Below are 21,688 nucleotides of genomic sequence, written 5' to 3'. Positions count from 1 at the left end.
TTTTCAAAAGTAGTAGAAAGACATACCCCCCCCCCCCCCCCCCCCCCCTTTTCCAACCTCCCTCCCCCCCCATCCCCGCCTCCCACTTGTGCCCCCTTCAAGCATACCAGAGCAGTCAAAGATGACGAATAAGTAAAATATCTCACGAAAGAGATGGGTACACTACGATCAAAAAAAAAAGGAAAAGAAGAATATAGTTTAAAAACACAAAGCGGCAAAAAAGAGAAAGGGAGCCAGGAAGACGGAGAAGAAGCAGCAGCGAGGAGCGAGAGAGAGCGCAAGACGGTGAAGAAGCGACCCTCCGCCGTCGCAGAGGCAGTGGCTGCAGTTCCAGCGCTTTCCCGCCGCCCCGCGCGCGCTCTTCAAGCGGGGAGCTTTGGTAGCTCCGGCGAGCGGGCGGGCCGCTCTCGCTGGGCTCGCTTCGCCGCCGCTTCAGTCAGTCACCGGGGCGCGCTGCTGTGCTCCACATGGACTCGCCGCCGCGCAGCCGTCCGGCGCCTCCGCCAACAGTCCAGCGCGACCAGTGACCGCCGCGATGCGAGTACCCGTCCTCGTGGTCGTCGCCACAGCCGCGCGCCTACTCCTCGCGGCCGCGGTGCCGGCTACGACGACAAGAACGACGAGGCACGAACTGAGCAACGCCATCGAAGACGTGGCGCTGGCTTCGTCGGGTCCCTCTTCGTCGGGCCCCTCTTCATCGGGCTCCTCTTCGTCGGCCCCCTCTCCGTCGGTGTCTTCGTCGGCATCTGCGCCGCAGTCGCTGGTGCATCGCCGCAAGGACGTGGCCGCCGTGTCGCGACTGCTTCAGGTGTTCGGGGTGCGGGAGCCCCGACGTCGGGAGCGGCACCAGCAGCCGCCGGAGTACATGCTGGAGCTGTACAACGCCACCACGGGTTCCGGGGGGATTACGCGGTCGGCAAACCCGTACAACGCCAACCTGGTGCGCAGCTTTCCGGACAGGGGTGAGCGTTTTGACACTCCTCCCGAAGTGCGTGCGTGCGTGCCTTCTCGCACGCGCGCCCACGCGAAGTTGTCGGTTTGGTACTCTCTGTTTCGATGACCGCACGAGCGTATTAACTAACTTATGCGCGGGCGTGCATGCGCCCCAAATACTGCCTCGTATATGAAACGCAGGACCGTGTTTGTAAACAGCGGAAATGCGCCGGGAAACGAGTTTGCACCTCAACAGGTTGTGGCGAGATTTCTTTCGGCCAAGAGACAGCTGATGGGGGATTTGCTCACCGCTCGTACGCCGACAACGCATCTAACGCGGATTTTTCTGAGCGGCGCGTGTATTGCGATCACTTTGGTCTTATTGTCGACCACAGCAACAGGTGCACACTTTACGATAAAAAACCGGCTGCGACGTAAGTTGATCCATCGCGAAACTAAAACCATGTTTATGTCTTCTTTTTTTAATCTTGAGTTTTGGCATTGACGATAAGTGCCCGCGCACCCCTTCACCCCTTTCAAATGCCGGTGCGTCCATTCTGCTTTACCATTAGATCACTCGGTGAGTCAATCGCTGCAAACTGCGCAACAAACCTGGCGAATCAATATACCTAAAATATCATCTTCACGAAACAAAAAAAAAAAAAAACAAAAAAAAAGAAAAGAAACGAAAACTGCAATGTGACACATTGAGTCTAAAGTTTCACCCGCTCGTGTCATGCTCGGTGCCGTATCGCAAAGTTTATTTCTGGGTCAAAACGGCTATACCTCCCTTGATAGTCACCGATGCCTTAAAGAGACACTGCACTGAAGAAAACAACAACAACAACTATGTTTTGTTTTATTGCAGCGTCCCTTTAAAGAACGCAGAGCATGGCGAGTCCCAACTACTGTTTTATAATGATGTTCCGTAGCGATTCCGGCATCCACCGATAAGAAACCCGAAGAGAGAATCATGATGCAAGAAGCGTGAAAGTATAATACGGAGAGCCAATCACAGTGATTGGCACAACGACTTATCCTGCAGGAAACCAGATACACGGGGTTGTATACTTCGTTTCTCTTCGTACTACTCCTGCCATTTTGATATTTCAGAATTCCCGGTCTATAGGTCGTTTTATACTTACCGTTTTATAATTCGTCTCTCTTTTTACTACGGACATTTGTTTTTTCTTAGCTACTTCAATAAATACAGGCTGTCCTTGAAATAAATTTACATGGATTTTTTTTTTTTTTCACCGCAAAAATCAATTAGGCATCGCCGAATTTTCATTTTCTGTCCAAAGGCAGCGCTAGAGGTCTGAACCAGAGGCTAAAGTTTCAGTACGAACCGATATTTTATTCAAAACTTATGCGATTTTCCGAAAATTTCATTGGGAAAATGATGGCCGACGGAGCTCTCCAATACATGGGGCTCTATGGCGCCGGAAGCTGGCAAGAATGGGCCGCATTTTCCCATTGAAACGTTCAAAAAATCACTTAAATCTCTTGAATAAAGTATGGACTCGTACTGCAATTTTGGCATCTGGTTGTGACCTCTAGCGATACCTTTGGGCGGAGAATGAGTTCGGCGATCCCTAATTTACTTTTTGCAATAAAAAGAAAAAAAAGAAAGAATCTGTAAATATTTTTGGGGACACTGTGTATTTTTTGAACCCTCCGCCTTTACCCCATTCCGGCATGCTATTTAGTATCGCGAAATTCAGAATAGTTATTGTGAAATCGGCAAGTCAAAATGATATCAAAACCAACATTATAAATAATTATAGTGTAATTAATTGCAAAGGTGCAAGCGAGCTGGACAAGAATGACGAAAATAATCCCCGGAGAAGGGGAACAAGAGGAACAAAGGACAAACACAAATCTCCAAACACAGCTAGGTGACTGGTGCGCGACCGAATAAATCCGCCTGGTCCGGGTATCGAACCCGGGACCTCTTATAAATAATACATCCGAGTTTTTCAGTGCCGTGACGTCAGTGGCAAGCAGGCTTGCGGGTTAAACAAACAGACTAGAAAAAAGAACGAAAAAAAGGTTATATTGAGCAACTGTTTCATGCTGCTGCGCGGGTGCATGGATCGAGCTAACGAGGGATTCATTTGACAACATGAAACTGCGTGTAATCAGTTGGGAACAAATTCTACAGTCGAAAGAGTGAACCCCTGCCTGCCACTGGCGTTACTTTTTCATCGTTGCCGGTAGATACGTTCACTTTGAAAAAAAAAAAACACGGTGAGGACCAAACTTGTAAACTCTCGAAGTTCACGAAAGAAAACTTATTGTAGCCTAATGCTCAGGTTACTATTTCAGCGACGTTTGTTTGTATGTTTAGCAACTTTTCTATCAAATCGGAAACCATGAAGTTACGAGCTGATGAGCCCAATCGTATACATGACGAACGCCAACATGGTGTTCGTCAGGTTTCTGTACGTGTTCCCTCATCGCTGAACCAAACATGTATTGGCTGCTCCAAATTGTATATGGAGCAGCCAATGCTAGCTAAGAACGCTGGACGCAGCAACTACCGAGCAACTCATAAGATGCTCGGTATAGTTGCCGCACTCTAAAAAAAGTCTGTGCGTCTACTTTCACGTACAACACTCGGAGAGCCAATCAGCGCAACTTACGGAGGCAGCTCAGCGAATGACGATGCCGGAACATCTGTTTAGACCAAAAAACGCAGACTGAGTTGTGACATTAAGCAATGCAAGCGTGACGTTCTGCATTGCTTACTGAACCGAAAAGTCGAGTTCACAAAACAAGGCCGGGCGGATAGGCGGGAAGCTGCAAAACCAAGAAATATGATTCATACGGCGATATATCTAACGGATCGCCGTATTTTTTGGAAAAGAAGTGCGCGATTGAACCCGGCCGACGTGGCCGACGCGACAAGGAACGTCACGATTCCCATTCTCTCTCCTCCTCGCTACGTCCCGTCAAGCTGGTGAACCGAAGCGAGGAGGAGAGAAGCGAGGCCGCTTCTCCTCATTCTCACATTCTCCCGGAGGACAGTTACGTCAAAGAACTCGCTTGATCGCTCCCTTCTTTTCCAAAAGTACGGCCATCCGTTTGAGATATCGATGTACGAGTGATGTTTTGGAGTTCATAGCGTCCCGTTCAACACTTCTGCAGCCTTACTTTGCGAAATCCAAATTTCGGTTCAGTATCCCTTAATGTCACAAATCAGACTGCGTTTTTTGGTCTAAACATATGTTTCGGCATCGTCATTCGCTGAGCTGCCTCCGTAAGTTGCGCTGATTGGCTCTCCGAGTGTTGTGCGTGAAAATAGATTCACAGACATTTTTTAGAGTGCGTGTCCTGCGTTCTTAGCTTGTCAGCGACTCTGGTTCGCTCGTACGCACGCAGTGGTTGTTCCGCATACGACGTTCCTTCGAGCTCAGTGGTTAAGGTCTTGCCTAATGGCGTTTGAAAACGTGCTTCAACGAGGATGTGGCGTGAGGAGGCCATATAGCCGATGATGGTCATTGCGGTATACGCAGACGCTGCCAAAGGAACACGCGAGTCCTGCGGCGTGAGTTTTCCCGTATTTACGCTTTTGTTACCTCCCTGATCGAAGGAAAACGAATACACTTTGCTTCCCGAGGCGAACGATTTATAACTCAACCGACCAAGTTATAACTAGCCATTTACGGCGATTAATTTCGTATTGGGCACGCTTGCCAAAGCGGAAAACTCGCCATTATCCTGTCCGTGCCGAACCTTCGCCTTATCTGTTTTGTCTCTTTCCTCTTTGGAGCAAAACAGAGTATGCGTGTTCTTTTGTTTGGAACTGCGGTTAAAGTTAGAAGTATCCTCCCCCCCCCCCCCCCCCCCTTCTCCCTCCCCGCTCTCATTGGGGCGATCACGTAGTGCACGTGCGACCAGTTACCAGTTGTTTGAGTGGTTCGAGTTTCCTCTCGCATCGATGCCCCACTCCGCATCTAAACTAGTTAGTGTCCCACCTCGTTGACTTTGTAAGTGGTCGAGATACGTAGCCAAGGCGCGGCGCATCTAATACAAACAAGCGATCGCCGTTTTTTTTTTTTGTTTTTTTTCTGATGAGTTAAAGGGTTGCTATCAACTCTGCTAGTGTCGAGGAATGTGCTCACTTTGGGAACCAAGTTGGACTGACAAGTTTGGCGTCTGTCAGGACACCCCTCACAATAAAATTTCGAGTGTTGTATGTTCTAACTGCCTTCAACGGGCGACTTAATTGTCTCTCAGCCGTAGATGAGCAGTTTAGCCAATGCGGTACAACCACTAGCCTGGGGTCTTTAACGTGCACCACGCAGTAGTGATGCACGACCGCACGCCGGTACGATGCTCATCCAGATCGAAACGGGCAGGGGTGGGGATTGAGCCAATGGACCTTTTCCGAGAAGCGTTCTGCGCACGCGCGAGCGCCCGATGCCAAGCGGCGGAAGTCGGAACGAAAAATCGAGGAAATTCGGAAGGAGGCTGTATATCAGCGAATAGAACACGTAACTGCAGCATATATATAATTGTGTTACACAAAAAAAGAACGTCGATGGAAAGGAAAACACGACGTTTGGGTGGACGCCACGGATGCCTCTCTTTCAAGTCGCGTTGGGCTGCCGCCGCTGCTTAGAGAGCGAAGAAACTGGTAGCGTAGCTCCCATTATCGATTGGTAGCGCAGGTAGGTCACTTCCTCGATTTTTAGTTCGTGCAGCCACCGCCTGGTGCCGTCTGTATGTGAAAAAGGTCCATTGAGCCCAGGATCCCCGGGGTCTGCACCACGAGCTTTCGCTCCACGTGCTCCGAGCTGGTGTGCGATGGCCCACTCGGCCACCGATCCCCCTACACTAAAACACGAAAAAGCGCCAATATCATATTAGCGCTAACAGTTTAGCGTTGTGGATTGTTTGTACTACCACTTTAGGCAAATGAGAACTCAACAGCGCGTGACTCTAATCGGTAAAAGCAACTTAAATGCACGTCTAGCTCAAACCCTGGTACTGTCTATTCATGAAAATTTGAACTATTTCGAAAGCTTGCACAAAGCTCTAAGTCCGGTCAACTCAGCAACGCAACTAAAAAAAAAAAAAAAAAAAAAAAAGAAGATTAAAAAAACGATATTAAGAGAAGAGAGGAACGAAAAGCGCAAACATATTTTACAATAGTCGTGTCGATTAACAATCAGCACAGGTCACGGCACCTGAGTTCATGGCTGGGTTGACGCCAAGCGAAACAGCTCTTTTGCGCTAACGGGATCGATGACATTTGGGAGCGCGCCATACTGCGCAATGGCTCGTGGAGATAATAAGCGTGTGAAACTATTGATCCCATTGATCAACTCTTCTACCGATCGGATCACCGGCTTTCTTCCATTTCCTGTCTGTCCAGGTTTTGTTTCTTCTCCGTTCTGCAACGAGAAACAGCGAAAAAAGACTCGTCAAAACCGGTCGGTTCTTGGCCTTTTTCCCAAAAGCACCACGTGCGTTAGCAATCCATTCAAAGCGTCTCACATCGCGAGGTTAGTTTCTGCACCTGTATGCAAAGATCGTGACTTATAGTGCGTGATGCATTATGCCGCCGGTGGCCAATCCATCCCTCACGAAGACATTTCGAATAACGTGCAGTCTAAAAGAAAAAAAAAAGAAAAGAAAAGAAAAGCAGGTGCGCCACTTTTTTTTAGTGGTCTCGGAGTCACGATATAGACTACACTTCAGAGTAAACGACACTTCAACCATCTTGAGGCTTCAAAACAAGGTTGCCAGTTATCCGAAAAAGCCTTATCTGAAATCGCAGGAAACGCTCTTGTCGTCCTCCAGAAATGTTCACATAGTCCGCGTCAAAGCGCGGTGATACCGCCCCAGCTTCCAGACACCATAGATCTATAGCTAGACTAAAGCCCCTCAGTTAGACCCTTTTTGCGCGCCATCTCGTAGCCGCTGCGCCAATCTTCCGAGTCCCCCATTGTTTTTGGGCACGTACTCTGAGCATGCATTGGACACGAGGGCTGCGTCAGTGTCCTGGATGAATTCGGTTCGGCTCGTCGTAGTCCGAGAACCAATGGGACGTCAGCATTCGGCGAGGATTCGGATACAATCGCGCGCTTCGTGCCCAAGAAATGGTGACCGCCAATGTTGCTCGATGGGGTTGTAAAAAAGGTTCTACTGCAAGCCATTTTGCACTAAGCCCCAAAATGGCGGCGCCCAGAGGACACTGGGGAATCGGGTTCCGATATCCATTTAGTGACGATACGCGGAGCGTAAGCTCGTCTGCTTCTTGAACGGGAGTTGCAGTGACGTCAGAACGCCGAGCTTTGATTGGCTCTCTTTGGAAGGATACTTACTAGGTAGATATCAATGCTAGCTGCCTTCATGTCTACCCACTATCCTTCAGATCGGAGCCAACCAGAGCATGGCGTATCCGACGTCACCGCAACCGCTGTGCAACAAGCAGACAAACTTGCGTTCCGCATACACTGAGAAACTGGGGGGAGGAGGAGATGAGAGTGCGCGGCTCTGATTGGAATGATTAGTGGGTAGGGGGCGCTAATCAGTCCAATCAAAGCTCTGCGTTCTGGAGTCTCCGCGCGCTCGCGTCTCATCCTCTCCCTCCGCTTATCCGTATAGATCTTACAGTGAAAGACGCGTGCACGTTTTGCAAATGGCGCCATTTTCCTGTCACGTGGTACCGGCATGCGTCGCTGTTTTTTAAGCGAACTCTGCATCGACAAATCGGGCTCTTGTATGTCTACACACGACACGCACACATCGCTGTTTCCTTTGATCGCGGCCTCGCGATGGCATCGCCGCCGGTAAGAGAACTAATCTACGGCCTTTGGAGACCTTCGCCGACGCGCTCTCGCCGCGACGGCGGCGCTGGGGGGGAACCCTGCCAATTCCGAGATTGTTTATAATGTGTAAACGAACGCCCGCGTGTTTTGGAAACTCCTTTGCGTCCTGTGTGGTGTTTTTCTTTCTTTCGTCTTTTTTGTTTCTTTTGAAATGTTTTTGGGTTTGGGAATCCGGTCGCGTCTCTTCGTTCGTGTTCCTAAGTTTCTGATGTTTACAAAGGCGGTCAAAGAGTGCACGTGGTGAACTGAGGTTATTTTTGTTTTTTTAACATCCGTTCGTTCGCGATGGGGAGCCGGTTGTGCGAGGATTTGTTATTGTTGTTCTTCTTCTTCTTGATGGGCCTGAAAAGAAACAAGCGCGCATTTGGCCCGGATTAATTGGGTCGCCTCAAAGCGTACGTGTCTAGGACTGAAAAAAAAAAAAAGGAATCCCAAAAGACCTTTTATTTGTTTTTGTTTTCTCCGAAGGTATTGATACCGTTCCTGGATGAGCACGTGATCATTCCAACGCTCTGCGAATGACAGGTGAACACGTGCTGTACACGCTATTAGCTTAATAATTCTTCTTTGTGTCATTTCGTCGCCTGAAGGACATTTATTTCAATTTGAATATCACATTGAAGATATTTATTTTCCATTTTAACATTATGAAGGACAGAGCAAGGAAGAAACGCGAGAAGAAAAAAGTGTGCAGGCGAGATGGTTAGGAAACATCCCAAAGTAAAGTTCTAAACCCCGAGGAAAGAAGACAGTGTTTACACTAAGAAAAGGGAAGCTTTCTATGGGATACATTTCAGGTCGAAGATGGCGCAAGTCAAAGAACAGAGTGCAAAGGAAAGCTTAACTGGCACCACGTCAATTTGCATCGCTTGGGGGAAACACAATGGCTCGCCTTGAAGGCTGTTTGAGAAGAAATCGAAAGCAATAAACGACGAAGGTATTCGGCTAGTTCCTTGGGGTACCTTATAGCTTTTTAGTTAACCCCATGATTCGCATACGCACCCGAGCAGATGTCATACCTCCAAACTCTACAAGGAGAAGTTGCAGCCTCCATAACGGCGTAAACGGCAGGTCAAATTATAACGGGTTTTTACTGGAAGCAGTAAGGGATCGCCGAATATGTAGACATCTCTGATCATCCAATCTTTTGTTGCTGCTCGTTCACGGCACTTCTCGCTTCGCAGTTTTCACGAAATTAAAGACGTCAACAGAAGAAGCCGTTTGCACTTTCGCATCTCTGGCACTCGTGCAAACATTTTCATTTAATAAAGACTAATACCGGTTATTTTGGCGGTGATTCTTAAAGCCTATTGCATAACGTTTTACTGGTTCTTGTTTTATTCATTGACAGCGTCAAAAAAGACGGCCGATGCTCTATTTTAAACTAGGTGATGAAGAAATTAACTTTTAGTTTTATTTTGGCGATATTAATATTGAACTTCGCCAAAAGTCGATACCTAGATTCTGCAGCACTTCATTAAAATGTGAGCATTTGGCACCGACATTAAATGGTCAAAGTGAATTTCACCGACAACAAATGCCCTGCTACGTTTCCGGCCCGTTACGGTAGGCATGTATACGAAGTTCTGAAACTTTCTATAATTGAGTCGAACAATGTGGCAATCGATTCACTGATGTCCCACGATTTAGCGATATTTTGCATCCGTTCGGGGCCCGTTTGAGGGGGTAATTGGTAGCTCTCTTAAGCAGGCTTCTCTGCGGGTCCTGGTGCACTGTGGAAAAGCTAAGCCCACGGAGCTCATAAGGCTCGCGAAGTGCGATTGGAGATACTGTCCACGCTGCTTGTACTAAGCGTCGCGAAATTCGTGTGCCCTGGTTGCCATATTACTGGCGAATCACAAAAGATAGGCTTTTCTCGTTGGCACTAAAAGGTTTTCCACAGCGAGATTTGTACTGCTATCATGTGCATCTACTTTCTCCTCGGGGAGGCCGCATGCTTTGGGGGAAAGCACTTTTTCAAAAACGGGACATCGCCCCGCGCGCGCGCGCGTGTCGAGAATTTTAAGCAAAAAAAGGAAAAGATGTGTGTGAATATTTATGTGACAGCTGTGCCTTGCATTGAATTGCTTTAGAAATGGAGGCGTCACTATTATAGAAGCATAGAGCAGGTTGCGATAGAAGGAATTGCGTGCGTGATGGATTATTACTTTGTTTTAATTGGGATTCGAGGAGATATGTTCGGGTTGATCGAGAGGAATCGCCCTTAACTAGAGCCACTAAAGGAGCTACGCTTAGAGTGTCGGCACCTTGTACCCCAATATACTCTTGTGGGCGCCGCCGTCTTGATGCTTAGTACAGCAGACGCAACTGCCGACTGTAAGGATTCAAAAGGGCGACATCTTCAGCATTAGATTCGGTGTTAGGAAGCTCATGTAATATTTCTTTCCTCTGTCACGAATTGTTCAAACATTTGTGGAGTACGGAAAAGCGTTTCCTGCGATCTCAGATAAAGCTTCAGATAATTGGCAACCATGATTTTAAGCACCAAGATTGAAAAGTATAATTAATCTGAAGCATAGCTTATTTAGGGGCTCTTCCGTTAACTAAACCGTGTTTCACGTGCCTTTTTTTTTTTAGGTCCCTCGTTTATATATTGCTTTATGTAAGCTTTTGAGTGTCCAAAAGCGGAGTCGATAAATAGTTCACCCTGAGGTCCGTCAGCCAGAAGGCAGGTGTCTAATATTCGTATTATGATGATGCTTATTAATAGTTCTGTTGAAACTAAACGAACTTTTGCAGTTCAGGGATTAAAGCTTAGCAGGATGTCATCAACAAGTTTAGCGGGAGTTTTCATTTAGGAAAGCGTATGTATAAACCACGTACTGAATGGATCGTCAGACAACTATGTCCTATTTCCAAAATGCGCTGGAATGCACGATGAAATGGCGACAGATTAGGTTTTTTACTGAATTAAATATCTCCGTTTTCAGTGCAAGCAGTAGAACTTGGACAAGACGATAAAGACTGCGTTACTCGCAATTATTATATTCTAAAATGAGTGCTGTACAGGGTCAAATTTAGGAACAGACATCGGAACAGGCGACAATTGTTTCACACTGTTTTCAAGAAACGAGCATATCACGCAGACTGAAAATATGGTCTCGTAATAAGCATATTTGCGGTTTACGTACAATATATGCACACTCTCGTATGACGTGTTATTAAAAAAAAAAACTTACAGGGGGACACTTAAGACCGATTACGTGTATACGAATGCGAAAGCATACGTATGCGTAGCGCATCCCTACAAGCTGCGCGCCCCGATATCCTCCGCAGAGGCCGGCAGGGCAGCCTTTACGGAGAGCCGACCAGGTTGCGGCGCACGGGCCGCAGCCAATCCGGTGCGGCCAATCCGTCGCATCCAACGTTACTAGAACACTCAGTATGGATAAACTCGCCGCCGAAACCTGGGCCGCTGGCGTCCACCGAGACCGAGCTAAATACGACAACAGCGCCACTCTTTATCATTTGTCTGTACTGTGGTCACCTTGAGCATTTAGGAAGCATGTTTTCGCCTAAAAACAAACAGAAAATACTCTTTTTGTGTGAAATTTATTGGAGTTTCATACAAAATGAAGGACGCGCGATGTTTTTGAAATCTTTAGTTTGCAAGGCTTTGCGGCACAATTAATATTGTTTTTATACAACCATGCATCAGCGGTGCTTTCAGGTAGCGCGTTCCGACCTAGGTGCATTTTAACTTCTCTAGAAAGACACGGCGCGTCCGCTGGGGAGACGGGGGTGGCACCCCGTAACCTGTGCCGCTGTATCTGTTTCGGCCCAAAATGGCCGATTAAAGCCAAAATAGGCGTCACGTGCAGTTCCTCGAGTGGCCGCTGCGGGAGAAAAGGCGGCGTTATGTTCTCCATTAGCTCGGTGCTCGAGGACAGATCGGGGACACTTTTCCAGAGCGGTCTCTATGGCAGTTTCCCAACTGAGTGTTTTAGTAACGTTGGTCGCATTCAATCCGGCGGGTCGCAGCCATTTTAATAGCCGTTCCGCGTAGGTAATTTCTCTGCCGTTTTTTTGGCAGTTACGGAGCAGAGGGAATTTCTCTGCCGTTTTTTGCGACTACAGACAACGCCGGCTCCGCTCCATGGGACAGTTAATGCTTTCGCATTAGAAAAAGAAAAGAGGAAAAACGTGTGACACTAATTTATGTCTGCTATACTCCGCCTCACCCTGCGATGGACTAGGGCTTGAAGGGTGGCGGGCGTAGCACTAGCTCAGAAAAGCTTGCATTCGCATTGCAAGAGAGTGAGCGAGAGAAGTTCTGATACGCAGAGTACGAAGAGCACTAACCTTACGCACATGGTTCTCTGCTGTGATAGCGCGCTATTTTGTACTAGCGAAGTAAAGCTACATCTTATTGCGCTTCATAAGTATTCGTGCCATACTTTGTAAACGTGTCAACTGTTTGGAGAAGTTGGAGGGCGTGCAGGCAACACTGACATAATTCGTTTCGCCCCTTAGCCATAACAATCCAATTCTTGCGGCAACCGAGGCGCATACGAGCCTTATACGGCGGTACGGATGAAGCACACGCAGATGGATCAGCAGTCGAGATTCCTTGAGTGTCGTAACCATTCTTGTTCTGACAAGGAACTGGAACACAGGTGTGCGTAAAGCAAAAACCCTGCAAGCAGATGGAACCGCCGCGAGGGCTCGATAAGCGGACGAAACACTGACCTCCGCATGATGCGCCTTGGCGCGCTAGTATGTAGGACAGACAAAAAATATCACGTGGTTTCTTGCAGGCTCATGATTGGACCGGGCGGCCTGGAGCATTGGGCTTTAGTTTATCGTAGGAGTATAGTTCCATTTTTCGTGCGCTTTTCGGTTGATTTTTGGCATATGTGTCCAGCAACCTTCAACTCGTTGCTTTTCTTTTTGTTGGGCACTTGATTTACATGACGCGTACAGCAGATTTCACTGATTGGTCCACTCGTTTCTGCAAGGAACAGTAGCCGCGCAGCCATCTTTGGGGGTGTAGCACGACGGGAATTTGGAATGGAAGTCCGCACTTAAAGTATGTTGACTAATTTTATCTGTCTGCTGCGCAAAAAAAAAAAAAAAAAAATATATATATATATATATATATCGCATCCGGCGAGCAAGATCGAATATTTCTCAGGCGCGTCTCGGTTGCGCGTCGTTGCGCTTTTTCCCGTTGCTCGCGGACGCTAAGCTGACAGAATTTAATCGGTGGACAACCACACCACGTTTGCAATGGGCTATTAGAAGTACGCACGGTGTTCTTTCTTGAGAGTGCACGAGTCGTGGTGCGCCTTCTATTGTTTTCGCTAGCAATACGCTCCAGCAGGGAAATCCTAGAGATCGTCCCACTTGATGTGACCTTCTGACGTTCGCGTCATCGCGGCGGCCTCTCTAAAAACACCTACTTGGCTTCCAACCCGGCTGCAAGTAGCACGTTCCACTTGGAGTCCGTTCGTCTGCTCGTACACAAACACACAGACGCGTGCACACGAGCAAGCAATCGCGCATCGGCTTTCCAGACGCATTTCGGCCATTTATTTTCTCGTCCTCTTGCGAACTCAGTTCGTGTTGTCCTTTATCTCCTCCAACTCTTTCTCTTCTCCGCGGAAAGGGGGGGGGAGGAGGAGGAGGAGGAGGAGGAGGAGGGAGACGAGACGACACGTACCTCGTAAGCATTCGAATGTGCTCTGGCGAACAACCCAGCGATAAACAAACATGCGTTATCGCGCACTGTATTACGCACTCATGCACACAAACACACACACATACGGTATACCCACATACAGACCAACGACAAGACATGGCGCCGGACAGCAAAGCAACGCAGGCAGCATATGAAAGGCGTAGCGCTCGTGCTCCGCCTCCGGCTCTAACAGTTTTTTTTTAAATAATTTTTCTTTATATCGAAGACGTACCGCATATACTTCGGTACTCGTCCTAGGGCCCGCAGACAGTAGTAGCCTTTCGGCTGTCCAAGAGCGTACACACACCGCACTCGCGGCGCCGATAAGGACACCCTGTTTATTAGGTATACACGGCTGCACTACGGTCACCCCTAAGCTGAAAGTGCGGCGGAAGCTACGCGCTCGTCGGGCCAATAAAAATCCTTGTTTTTATCATATGACCCCGCTCTCTGTGCGGTACGGACTTCCACCGCGCCGTCGACTTGCAGGTGAACGCAGTCTGGAGAATTTTCCCGGCGGCTACGGCGGCGGCGATGGGTCTCGCTTCGGAAACCTATAGTGTGCCCAGATTGGAGTGTGTTTTGAACTATTCGAGCGGAGTCGCGTGTTTTATGGGCCGTGTTTGCAATACAAGCGGGCGAGGAGTTGGCGAAAGCGACGATCGTCTGCCGTCTGCAAAGCGTCTCCCTCAGCCTCTGTGCCAGCGCCATCCTCATCGCCAAATGCCAGCGCACGCGTGTGCATGAGCAACCAACCTGGGAAAGTTGTCCGCCGTTAAATTGCGAACGTTCTTCTCCGTGGTTTGGGTTGCTCCGTCGCTTAAACTTGGGGGCTCTCTACGAAAAGTCGCGTGCCTCTCGGCTGTAGCGGCAGCAACCCCCCGCGGATGCAGACGGCTCCCATTACGAAATCGCAGAACAGGTCCGTCGCGGGTGCCGTACCCCTCTCGAAGACTCCGTTTCTCCTTACGGTGGGCCGCAGAGGACGTTACGAGCCATTCCATACAATCCGGTGCCGCAAACGTGTCACGTGACTTCCCCCCCCCCTCCCCCCCCCCCCCCCCCCCCCCTCGCGTCGGCTCGTCGCTGCCCTCCTCCTGAAGGCCATGTGACACTCGGACAACATTGGATTTGCTTCGACGGTCCGTAGTATCGTCTGCGGTTCGTCGTAAAAAGATGACACGGAGTTGTAGCGGCTGCCAGACGATCCGTATCGCCCTCAGCAGCACGCGGATGGCTGTTTTCGTTTTCTTTTCCTAATAAGAAAAAAAAAGAAAAGAAAAACGAGTCGGCGGGCGTCGCATCGCTGATTGAATTTAGTGCCTCTTCATCCCCGAGACGGAATTGTTAATGGCAGTCTGAGTGGCTGTGGCTTTATTCATCTATTTAATTAAGTTACGTCCCACTGCTGCGAAGCTTCCAGGCGACAACTGGAGATGGGCTGCGAGGCGCGCATGCGCGGGAGGAGACAGCGGCACCGTGATGGTGCAGTTCGTGCTTTCCTCTATGGCTTTCACGTGACGTGTTTGCATCAGAGAAAACAAAAAGTATGGCGAATTGATACGCAATTGTGTTGCATACGTGAAACGTTCTAGCATCACGAATGTTTATACCATCGTTTAGCAGCACGTCTAGACTGTTCAGCCAGACGCCTACGTTCACGGCGCTCTTCATCGAATAATTTAGCGCGTGGCATGTGTACAGTTGAAATAATAAACCTGGTGATTTTTCAGAACCATCTATCCCGCTCCTCCTCTCCTACTTCGTCTACCTCTTCTCCTCACTCCATCACTGGTCACATGAACTCCCCGTAAACCAGTCAGTGTCGAGCACCTCACTCCTCTTTTCCCATCCGTCAACCAATCAGTGTCGAGCCTCGCGGCCACGCTTTTATCTAGGCTTCACTTTTGGGTTTAACGAAATGCCGGACACCTAGCCAGGTAGCGTTTCACGTTAGAAACAAAAGCAAATGCGATGATGCGAAATGTCCCGAAGATGCGCACTCATCAGCAACAAAGGCCATCACTCTAACAAAAACCTGGTGCGGAGTGTCACCTTCACGGGCAAAGCACTCGAGAGAGCCATTGCTGCGGTCAAGGGATCTCGATGAATCTCGAGGCAGAAAGAAAGCTTAGAGCAAAGAAACAGTTCGCGTCGTTGCACTGAAGCACGGAAGCGTCATGCTCATCAGCGCAGACTGACTTTTAGGCCTAAACATATTTTTAGCCTCGTTAATTCGCCGAGCTTGCTTCGTAGATTGAAGCAATCGGGTCTCCCAAGTGCTCTGTGGGAAAGACTGCATTAGCCTGACGGTTTGCGCTAGCCTGAGCTGTTTCACCTGCCCCGCGCAGTAGTGATATACACGACTATGCACCGGTGCGACGCTCGTCCAGATGGAAACAGGAACGAGTGGGGTATGGAACGCGTACGTGTACCGGTCGCTAAACTCGTCAAACACAAAGTTGGGGCCGAAGTTCGCGGAGCGTGCTGATTGGACTCTCGTGACGGTGGCGTCACGCGGGACGAGATGTCAATCAATCAAAGTCTCGCGGTGCTCAAATCTCAGAGATTGTCAAACGGAGCGCGCGCCAGCCACACCGTGGAGCCAGCCGGCTGCACTGAAGATGTCGCGCCCGCGTGTCCCTACATCCGTACGCCGCGTTAGAGTCAATTGTCCCGGGCTGTGAATACTCTGAATTTTCTCGTCGCAAAATTGTCGTTTGTGCAAGTCATTGGTGACGAAAGAGTGACGTTTCACAACTTTGAGAAGGAGTTATGTGAGGCCAAAATCTTCGCTTCGGAATCGAGGAGAAGATTAAACTTTGTGATATTGTAGAGCCGTGCGCGCTGCACGCGACATAAAAGGGTACTCCGCCGTTTTCTTCTTAGTCCCCGATTTGCCTAAAGACTTGCTAAAAACACAACAAACATCGCTGAACTAGTAACCCAAATATTTGGACAAAATAACTTTTTTTTCGCAAAGGTACAGAATTTACACTTTTGGCCCTCATCGTGTTTTTCAAAGTGAAAAACTCTACTGGCAACATTGAAACGTTATGGGTGGGCAGGGGTTCACTCTTAGGGCTGTAGACTTTGTTCCCAACCGATTACGAACAGTTTTATGGTGTCAAATGAATGCTTTGGAAAGTCCCCCCAGCTCACGCGCAGCAGCACGATACAAATGCTCGGCATAGTCCATTTTTTTGACAGCCCGCTCGAACCGCAAGCCGGCCCACCCGTGACGTCACGGCAATGAAAAGCGGGGGTATATTCGAATCTTCGTTTTGGCGTCATTCTCATTTGCCGATTTTACAATAGCTATTTTGAATTTCGCGATATTAAATAGCATACCGGAAAGAGTAAAAGATGGCGATTTGGAAAATATAGTTAGTTGGGGTTGCTAAATATCTTCGGCCACTGTCAGCAATGCTACCGGTGTCACCGAGAGGCGGTGTGGGCAGTGACGTCGGTAGTGTTTGAGAGATGACGGGGCGACAAGGGATGGCGAGCAAAAACCGGGAGAAAGTAAATAAAAAGAAGTACGACCAACACACACACACACACAGAGACACACACACACACACACACACACAAAATAGGGGTCAGGAATGTGCCCTAGAACATTTTCGGGAAGTGGTGGGGTGATGAAAATGAAGGAGAGGGATATCCCATCGCCCGAATGTTTGTATTATACCTTTCTGAAATGCCTGGCCACTATTTAGATGTCTATGGTCTGGGGCTGGGGCGGTCGCCTCCCCCACCTTACCATTTTATGTCCCTTGCCCCCTCTTTCGACGCCCTTGGGGAGGAAGGAGGGGGTGGGTGTTAATCGGCCCCCTCCCTGTTCCCCTGTTTGGATTTTTAGGCCTGCTTAGAGGCGTTCCAACTGAGCGACGACGAGGAACAGCGCAGTGTGCAATTTTCGAAATACTGGTTCTAAAGGTACTGGAGTAAAACGGTTCGCGTTCCATGAACTCACGAGCTGCCATGGCAGACTTCCAAGCGAGAGCTCATGCCAGGGCTTGCAATGTGCAGGCGCGTTCTGTGACGTCCTTTTATAGTTCCTACCCTGGACGTCAGGGTCAGGAGTATCAGTTGTGAACGACAGATTCGATGGTGCGATTTCGAATCGACGAGGACAAGTTTGATTGAGTACGAGTTATCGCGCTCTGAAAACATCATCGTCAATATTCACAACCTGACATTACCCTTATTTCCGTTGATGAAAGCGGAATTAATAACGGTTTGGCTAATCTTGGAAAGCCGATTACACCGTCGCTTTTGGTAACCTACGTAGCCAGTTATCACTACTTAAAAAAAAAAAAAAGCAAAAGAAAAAAAAAAAAGATTTTATGATGCCGGTGGGGGTGGACAACTGCCTGGAGGTCCGCCCGAAAGCGGAGAACGCTAATCGGCTGGTTCTGACCTAGCCACGTCGGGCTACAGCTTGATCATTGCCGAGAGAAATAAAAGGAACGGCAAGGACGTCTTTTTCCTGTAAATTATACTTTATCGGCGGAAATAAGAACGATATCAGACGGTCAACTTCGTCTTTATTGATTTTAGAGTGCAGTTACCCCAATCCTCCGCCGTGCTTTTAGAGACCATCAAACATGCATGTCGCATCAGATAATCTTTGTCGTGCGTCACACGTATGAGCCACGGTCGTCTCCATGCGTTCTCTCGTGCTGCTCTTGTTCGGCGCCTAGGGAGCGGAAAGGATATTTCACCCCTTCAAGGAAAAACGTCACGAAGCGCCGCGTTCCGAAATTTACTCGATGTTACTCCAGGGTAAGCTTTTTGCACCTTGGAGTTCTGAAACCTACCCGCGTCTTACGTTTTTCAATCTGTGCTGTCACGTGATACGATCCGCCGGAGTAACTCGGATCCATTTGGGTAAGATTTGGAACACAGCCAAGATGTACGGCTCTGCGGGTTTGTAAGAAAAGAACGTTTTGCGACGTTCTTTCGTCCGCTCCTCCCACAGTCGTCATAACGCAAACTATCTTTGTGTTTGACGAGTTTAGCGATTGGGGATAAATGTTTGTGGCATTTTAGAAGACACGAAGAGAGCGCGTGCACAGTGTTTATCGAAGTTCAAGGTGCGCGAGTGCACGGGCGCATATAGACCCTTTTGCTGGTTACAAACAGGAACTGCCACTTGCGTCTCAAGCGACTTCCGGTTGCACCGTCTTTGCAAGCCTGTTGAGCTTGCTTATGTCACCAGCGCTAGAAAGGATCAATGCTACAAAGACAAAAAAGTAGAATATTACATCTTGGAGGAGGCAAGTTGGGTCACAAGAATACTCGGAACATTTTAACAGATCTCGCACTCCTTCGTTCTTTTGGCGTTCACTTCGAGAATTGGTGATTAAACGTTTGATTTACATTTCGAGCAGCGACGTGAAGGTGGCCTTTGTTCATTCTTTTCTTAAACCGGAAGTTATCTGGGACGTCAAAGACAGGAGCACCACCTGGTTGCGTTTGAAGGGCCTATAGCATTTACTTCATTGCCGCACAAAATTGTTCCCGTGTATAAAGGCTACGACCGCCACTATGGAATATGTAAACGAGAAGAAAGTGCACGTTCATAAAACTACTCAGACATGAGAAAATTTATGTGTACACCAGAGGGCATAAGATATGAGAAAACTTTGGTGACCGAAGCACGAAAAGCACCAGAATTTGGTGTCCCAAAACGGCCAAGCGCGTGCTAAGAGGCACGGCGTGATGCGATCACGCAGCACATAGGGACTATTCACTGGACGCCATATTTGAGGGCGCTGTTCGCAGCGCATGCTCAGAACCAGCTCACATTAATAGGCTGATAAGACTGGTAACCTTGATGGTGTGCAACGCACGTTGCAAAAGAATTGTGGAAGCTCAACATGCTGCACGCGCTCAGCATTCGCGCACACAGATATGGCCGCCGGTGAATACTCCCTATAGGGAGTATTCACTGGCGGCCATAGCTGTGTGTGCGACTGCTGAGCGCGTGCTGACGGCGAGCTTCAGCAGTTCTTTTGCAACGTGCATTCCGCGCTATCAAGACTGCCGGTCTTAGCAGCCTATTAATGCGAGCTCGTTCTGAGCATGCATCGCCTTCAAATATGGCGTCCAGTGAATTCCCCCTATAGGAAGTATTCACCGGCGGCCATAGCTGTGTGCGTGACTGCCGAGCGCTTGCTCACGGGCAGTTTTCAGTTCTTCTGCAACATGCATCACGCACCATCAAAATTACCGGTCTTATCACCCCAACAATGTGAACTCGTCCTGAGCATGCGTTCCAAACATCGCCCTAAAATATGGCGTCCAGTGAATACCCCCTATAGGGAGTATTCACTGGCAGCCATAGCTGTGCAAGCGAATGCTGAGCGCGTGCTGATGGCGAGCTTCCACAGTTCTTTTGCAACGCGCATTCCGCACCATCTAGAGTGTCGGTCTTAGCAGCCTACTGATGTGAGCTCGTTCTGAGCATGCGCTCTAAACAGCACCCACAAATATGGCGTCCAGTGAATACTCGTGGGCTGTGTTCCAAATCTTACCCAAATGGATCCGAGTTACTCCGGCGGATCGTATCACGTGACAGCACAGATTGAAAAACGCTGGACACGGGTAGGTTTTAGAACGCCAAGGGTACAAAACCCTTACCCTGGAGTAAGATCGAGTAAATTTTGGAACACGGCCCCTATAAGCGGAGAGATGTTTCGGTGGCGCCCTTGTTTGGTTACCTTTCGTGACGTCATTACCTTGTGAACAACCAGTTCGATGGTGTTTGTAATGAGCATGGTGCAAAAGCCTGAAATCATAGCGCTCTCAAAGCAACACTGCCAACGCCGTCAAAATTGAAGTTCTTACATTCCGCTTATTTGCGTCGAGGAGAAATCCTTTGCTGACGTTATAGTCAGCATTCGGCCAATTGTGGTGGGCCGACTACAACGACGCTTTCGATCGCACAGGTCGCCAATAGGGCCGCGAAGGAAGGCAGACGTTGTCTTAGCAAAGCCCTCGCTAGAACAAAAGATTGCAACACGCGCGCGGAGAGGTAAACACGAGAATCAAACGATCTATACGCCGACTCGCGTCCCGTATACTCAATTTTCCTCGCTCGTTACGACTCGTTAAGAGCCCGACAACAGGCGCAGACAGCTCACTACTCAAGCCAAGGAGCAACAATGTCGAAGAAGGAATACTGCGCAGTCGGGCGCAGGAGCCTACTCACGCATAAAAGTAGTTAATAAACCACACCGTATAGTATCGCTTGTGTAGTCAACTCTCGTTCGCCGCAATTGCTTGACCACTCTTTGTGCGAATCGGTTTCTGCGGCCTACTTAACCCAACCGCGCATGAGCGCAAAAGGAACGACATTTGCTCCGTTCATCTCTCAGCTCACAGTGCGGTGGGAGCTATAGACGCTCCCGTTCCGGACCAATCACCTGCCTCCCTTTCATCACGTGATTGCGCTCTCTGGGCGTCCTGGCTATGGGCGAGAGCATGACCACGTGACTAAAGAATAGACGTGCGTCTGGTATACAACGAGCGCGTGTACCTGCCCCCGTACTGTCAGCTTAGGGGTGAACGGAACATATATACACGTTAAAGATACGAAGCGCGCTAATAAAATACACGGGCATTGCGAGGCGTATTGGTGTCTCGGTGGGCTCGAGAGGCCTTATCGAGTCCACGCATGTGCCAACTTGATAATAAGGACGGTCAAGGATTTCTTTTGTTTTGTTGTTGGTTGTGCGGACCCGTCCCTGGTCAATGTTTCTCGGCGCAATGTTGGCAGCCGCGCTGGCGCGCTGGCATCGGGGGGCCGCTGTTTAGTGTTGCCGCGTACACGCGCGTTTGCAGTCTCGTCGGTAGCGCGGGGCCTCAGCGCCGACGAGATCTTTTATTGCTAATCTCATTAGCGAGATTTACGATAGGGGCTGGGAAGAAAAGGGAGGGCTCGATCCGGGCCGCTTCGAGATATACGTATACGGCCGGCTTGATAGGGGCCCTCGCTCGTGTTAATATCTCTGGCAAACTCGGGCGTGAGTGTGTGTATGTATATGGCCGACGACAAACCAGGCTAGGTAAGAAGTGGGAGGGAGAGAGAGGGTATGTTGGAATTTATAAGTCTGTCGGATGTTGTATACGGGCTTGGTTTTCTTTCTTGTATGTGGACATAGAGTTTGTTGCCAACTGGTGTATTTCGATCGTAACAATT

General features: G+C 48.9%; 1 protein-coding gene across 1 annotated transcript in view; it reads left to right on the top strand.

Annotated features, from left to right (window-relative positions):
* Nucleotides 1–348: 348 nt before the first annotated feature.
* The window catches only part of LOC8030744 (bone morphogenetic protein 7), a 200,256-nt gene continuing 178,916 nt past the window's right edge, over nt 349–21,688 (top strand). Inside the window, 4 exon segments of the mRNA XM_042292372.1 lie at nt 349–704; nt 707–862; nt 865–906; nt 909–962. Coding sequence (XP_042148306.1) covers nt 536–704; nt 707–862; nt 865–906; nt 909–962 — 421 coding nt within the window. The 5' untranslated portion in view covers nt 349–535.

The sequence above is a fragment of the Ixodes scapularis genome, unplaced genomic scaffold (assembly GCF_016920785.2).
Source record: "Ixodes scapularis isolate PalLabHiFi unplaced genomic scaffold, ASM1692078v2 PGA_scaffold3__209_contigs__length_174095766, whole genome shotgun sequence".
Classification (NCBI taxonomy): Eukaryota; Metazoa; Arthropoda; class Arachnida; order Ixodida; family Ixodidae; genus Ixodes; species Ixodes scapularis.
The sequence above is the reverse complement of the archived record's forward strand: the minus strand, read 5'-3'. Positions and strand labels throughout refer to the sequence as shown.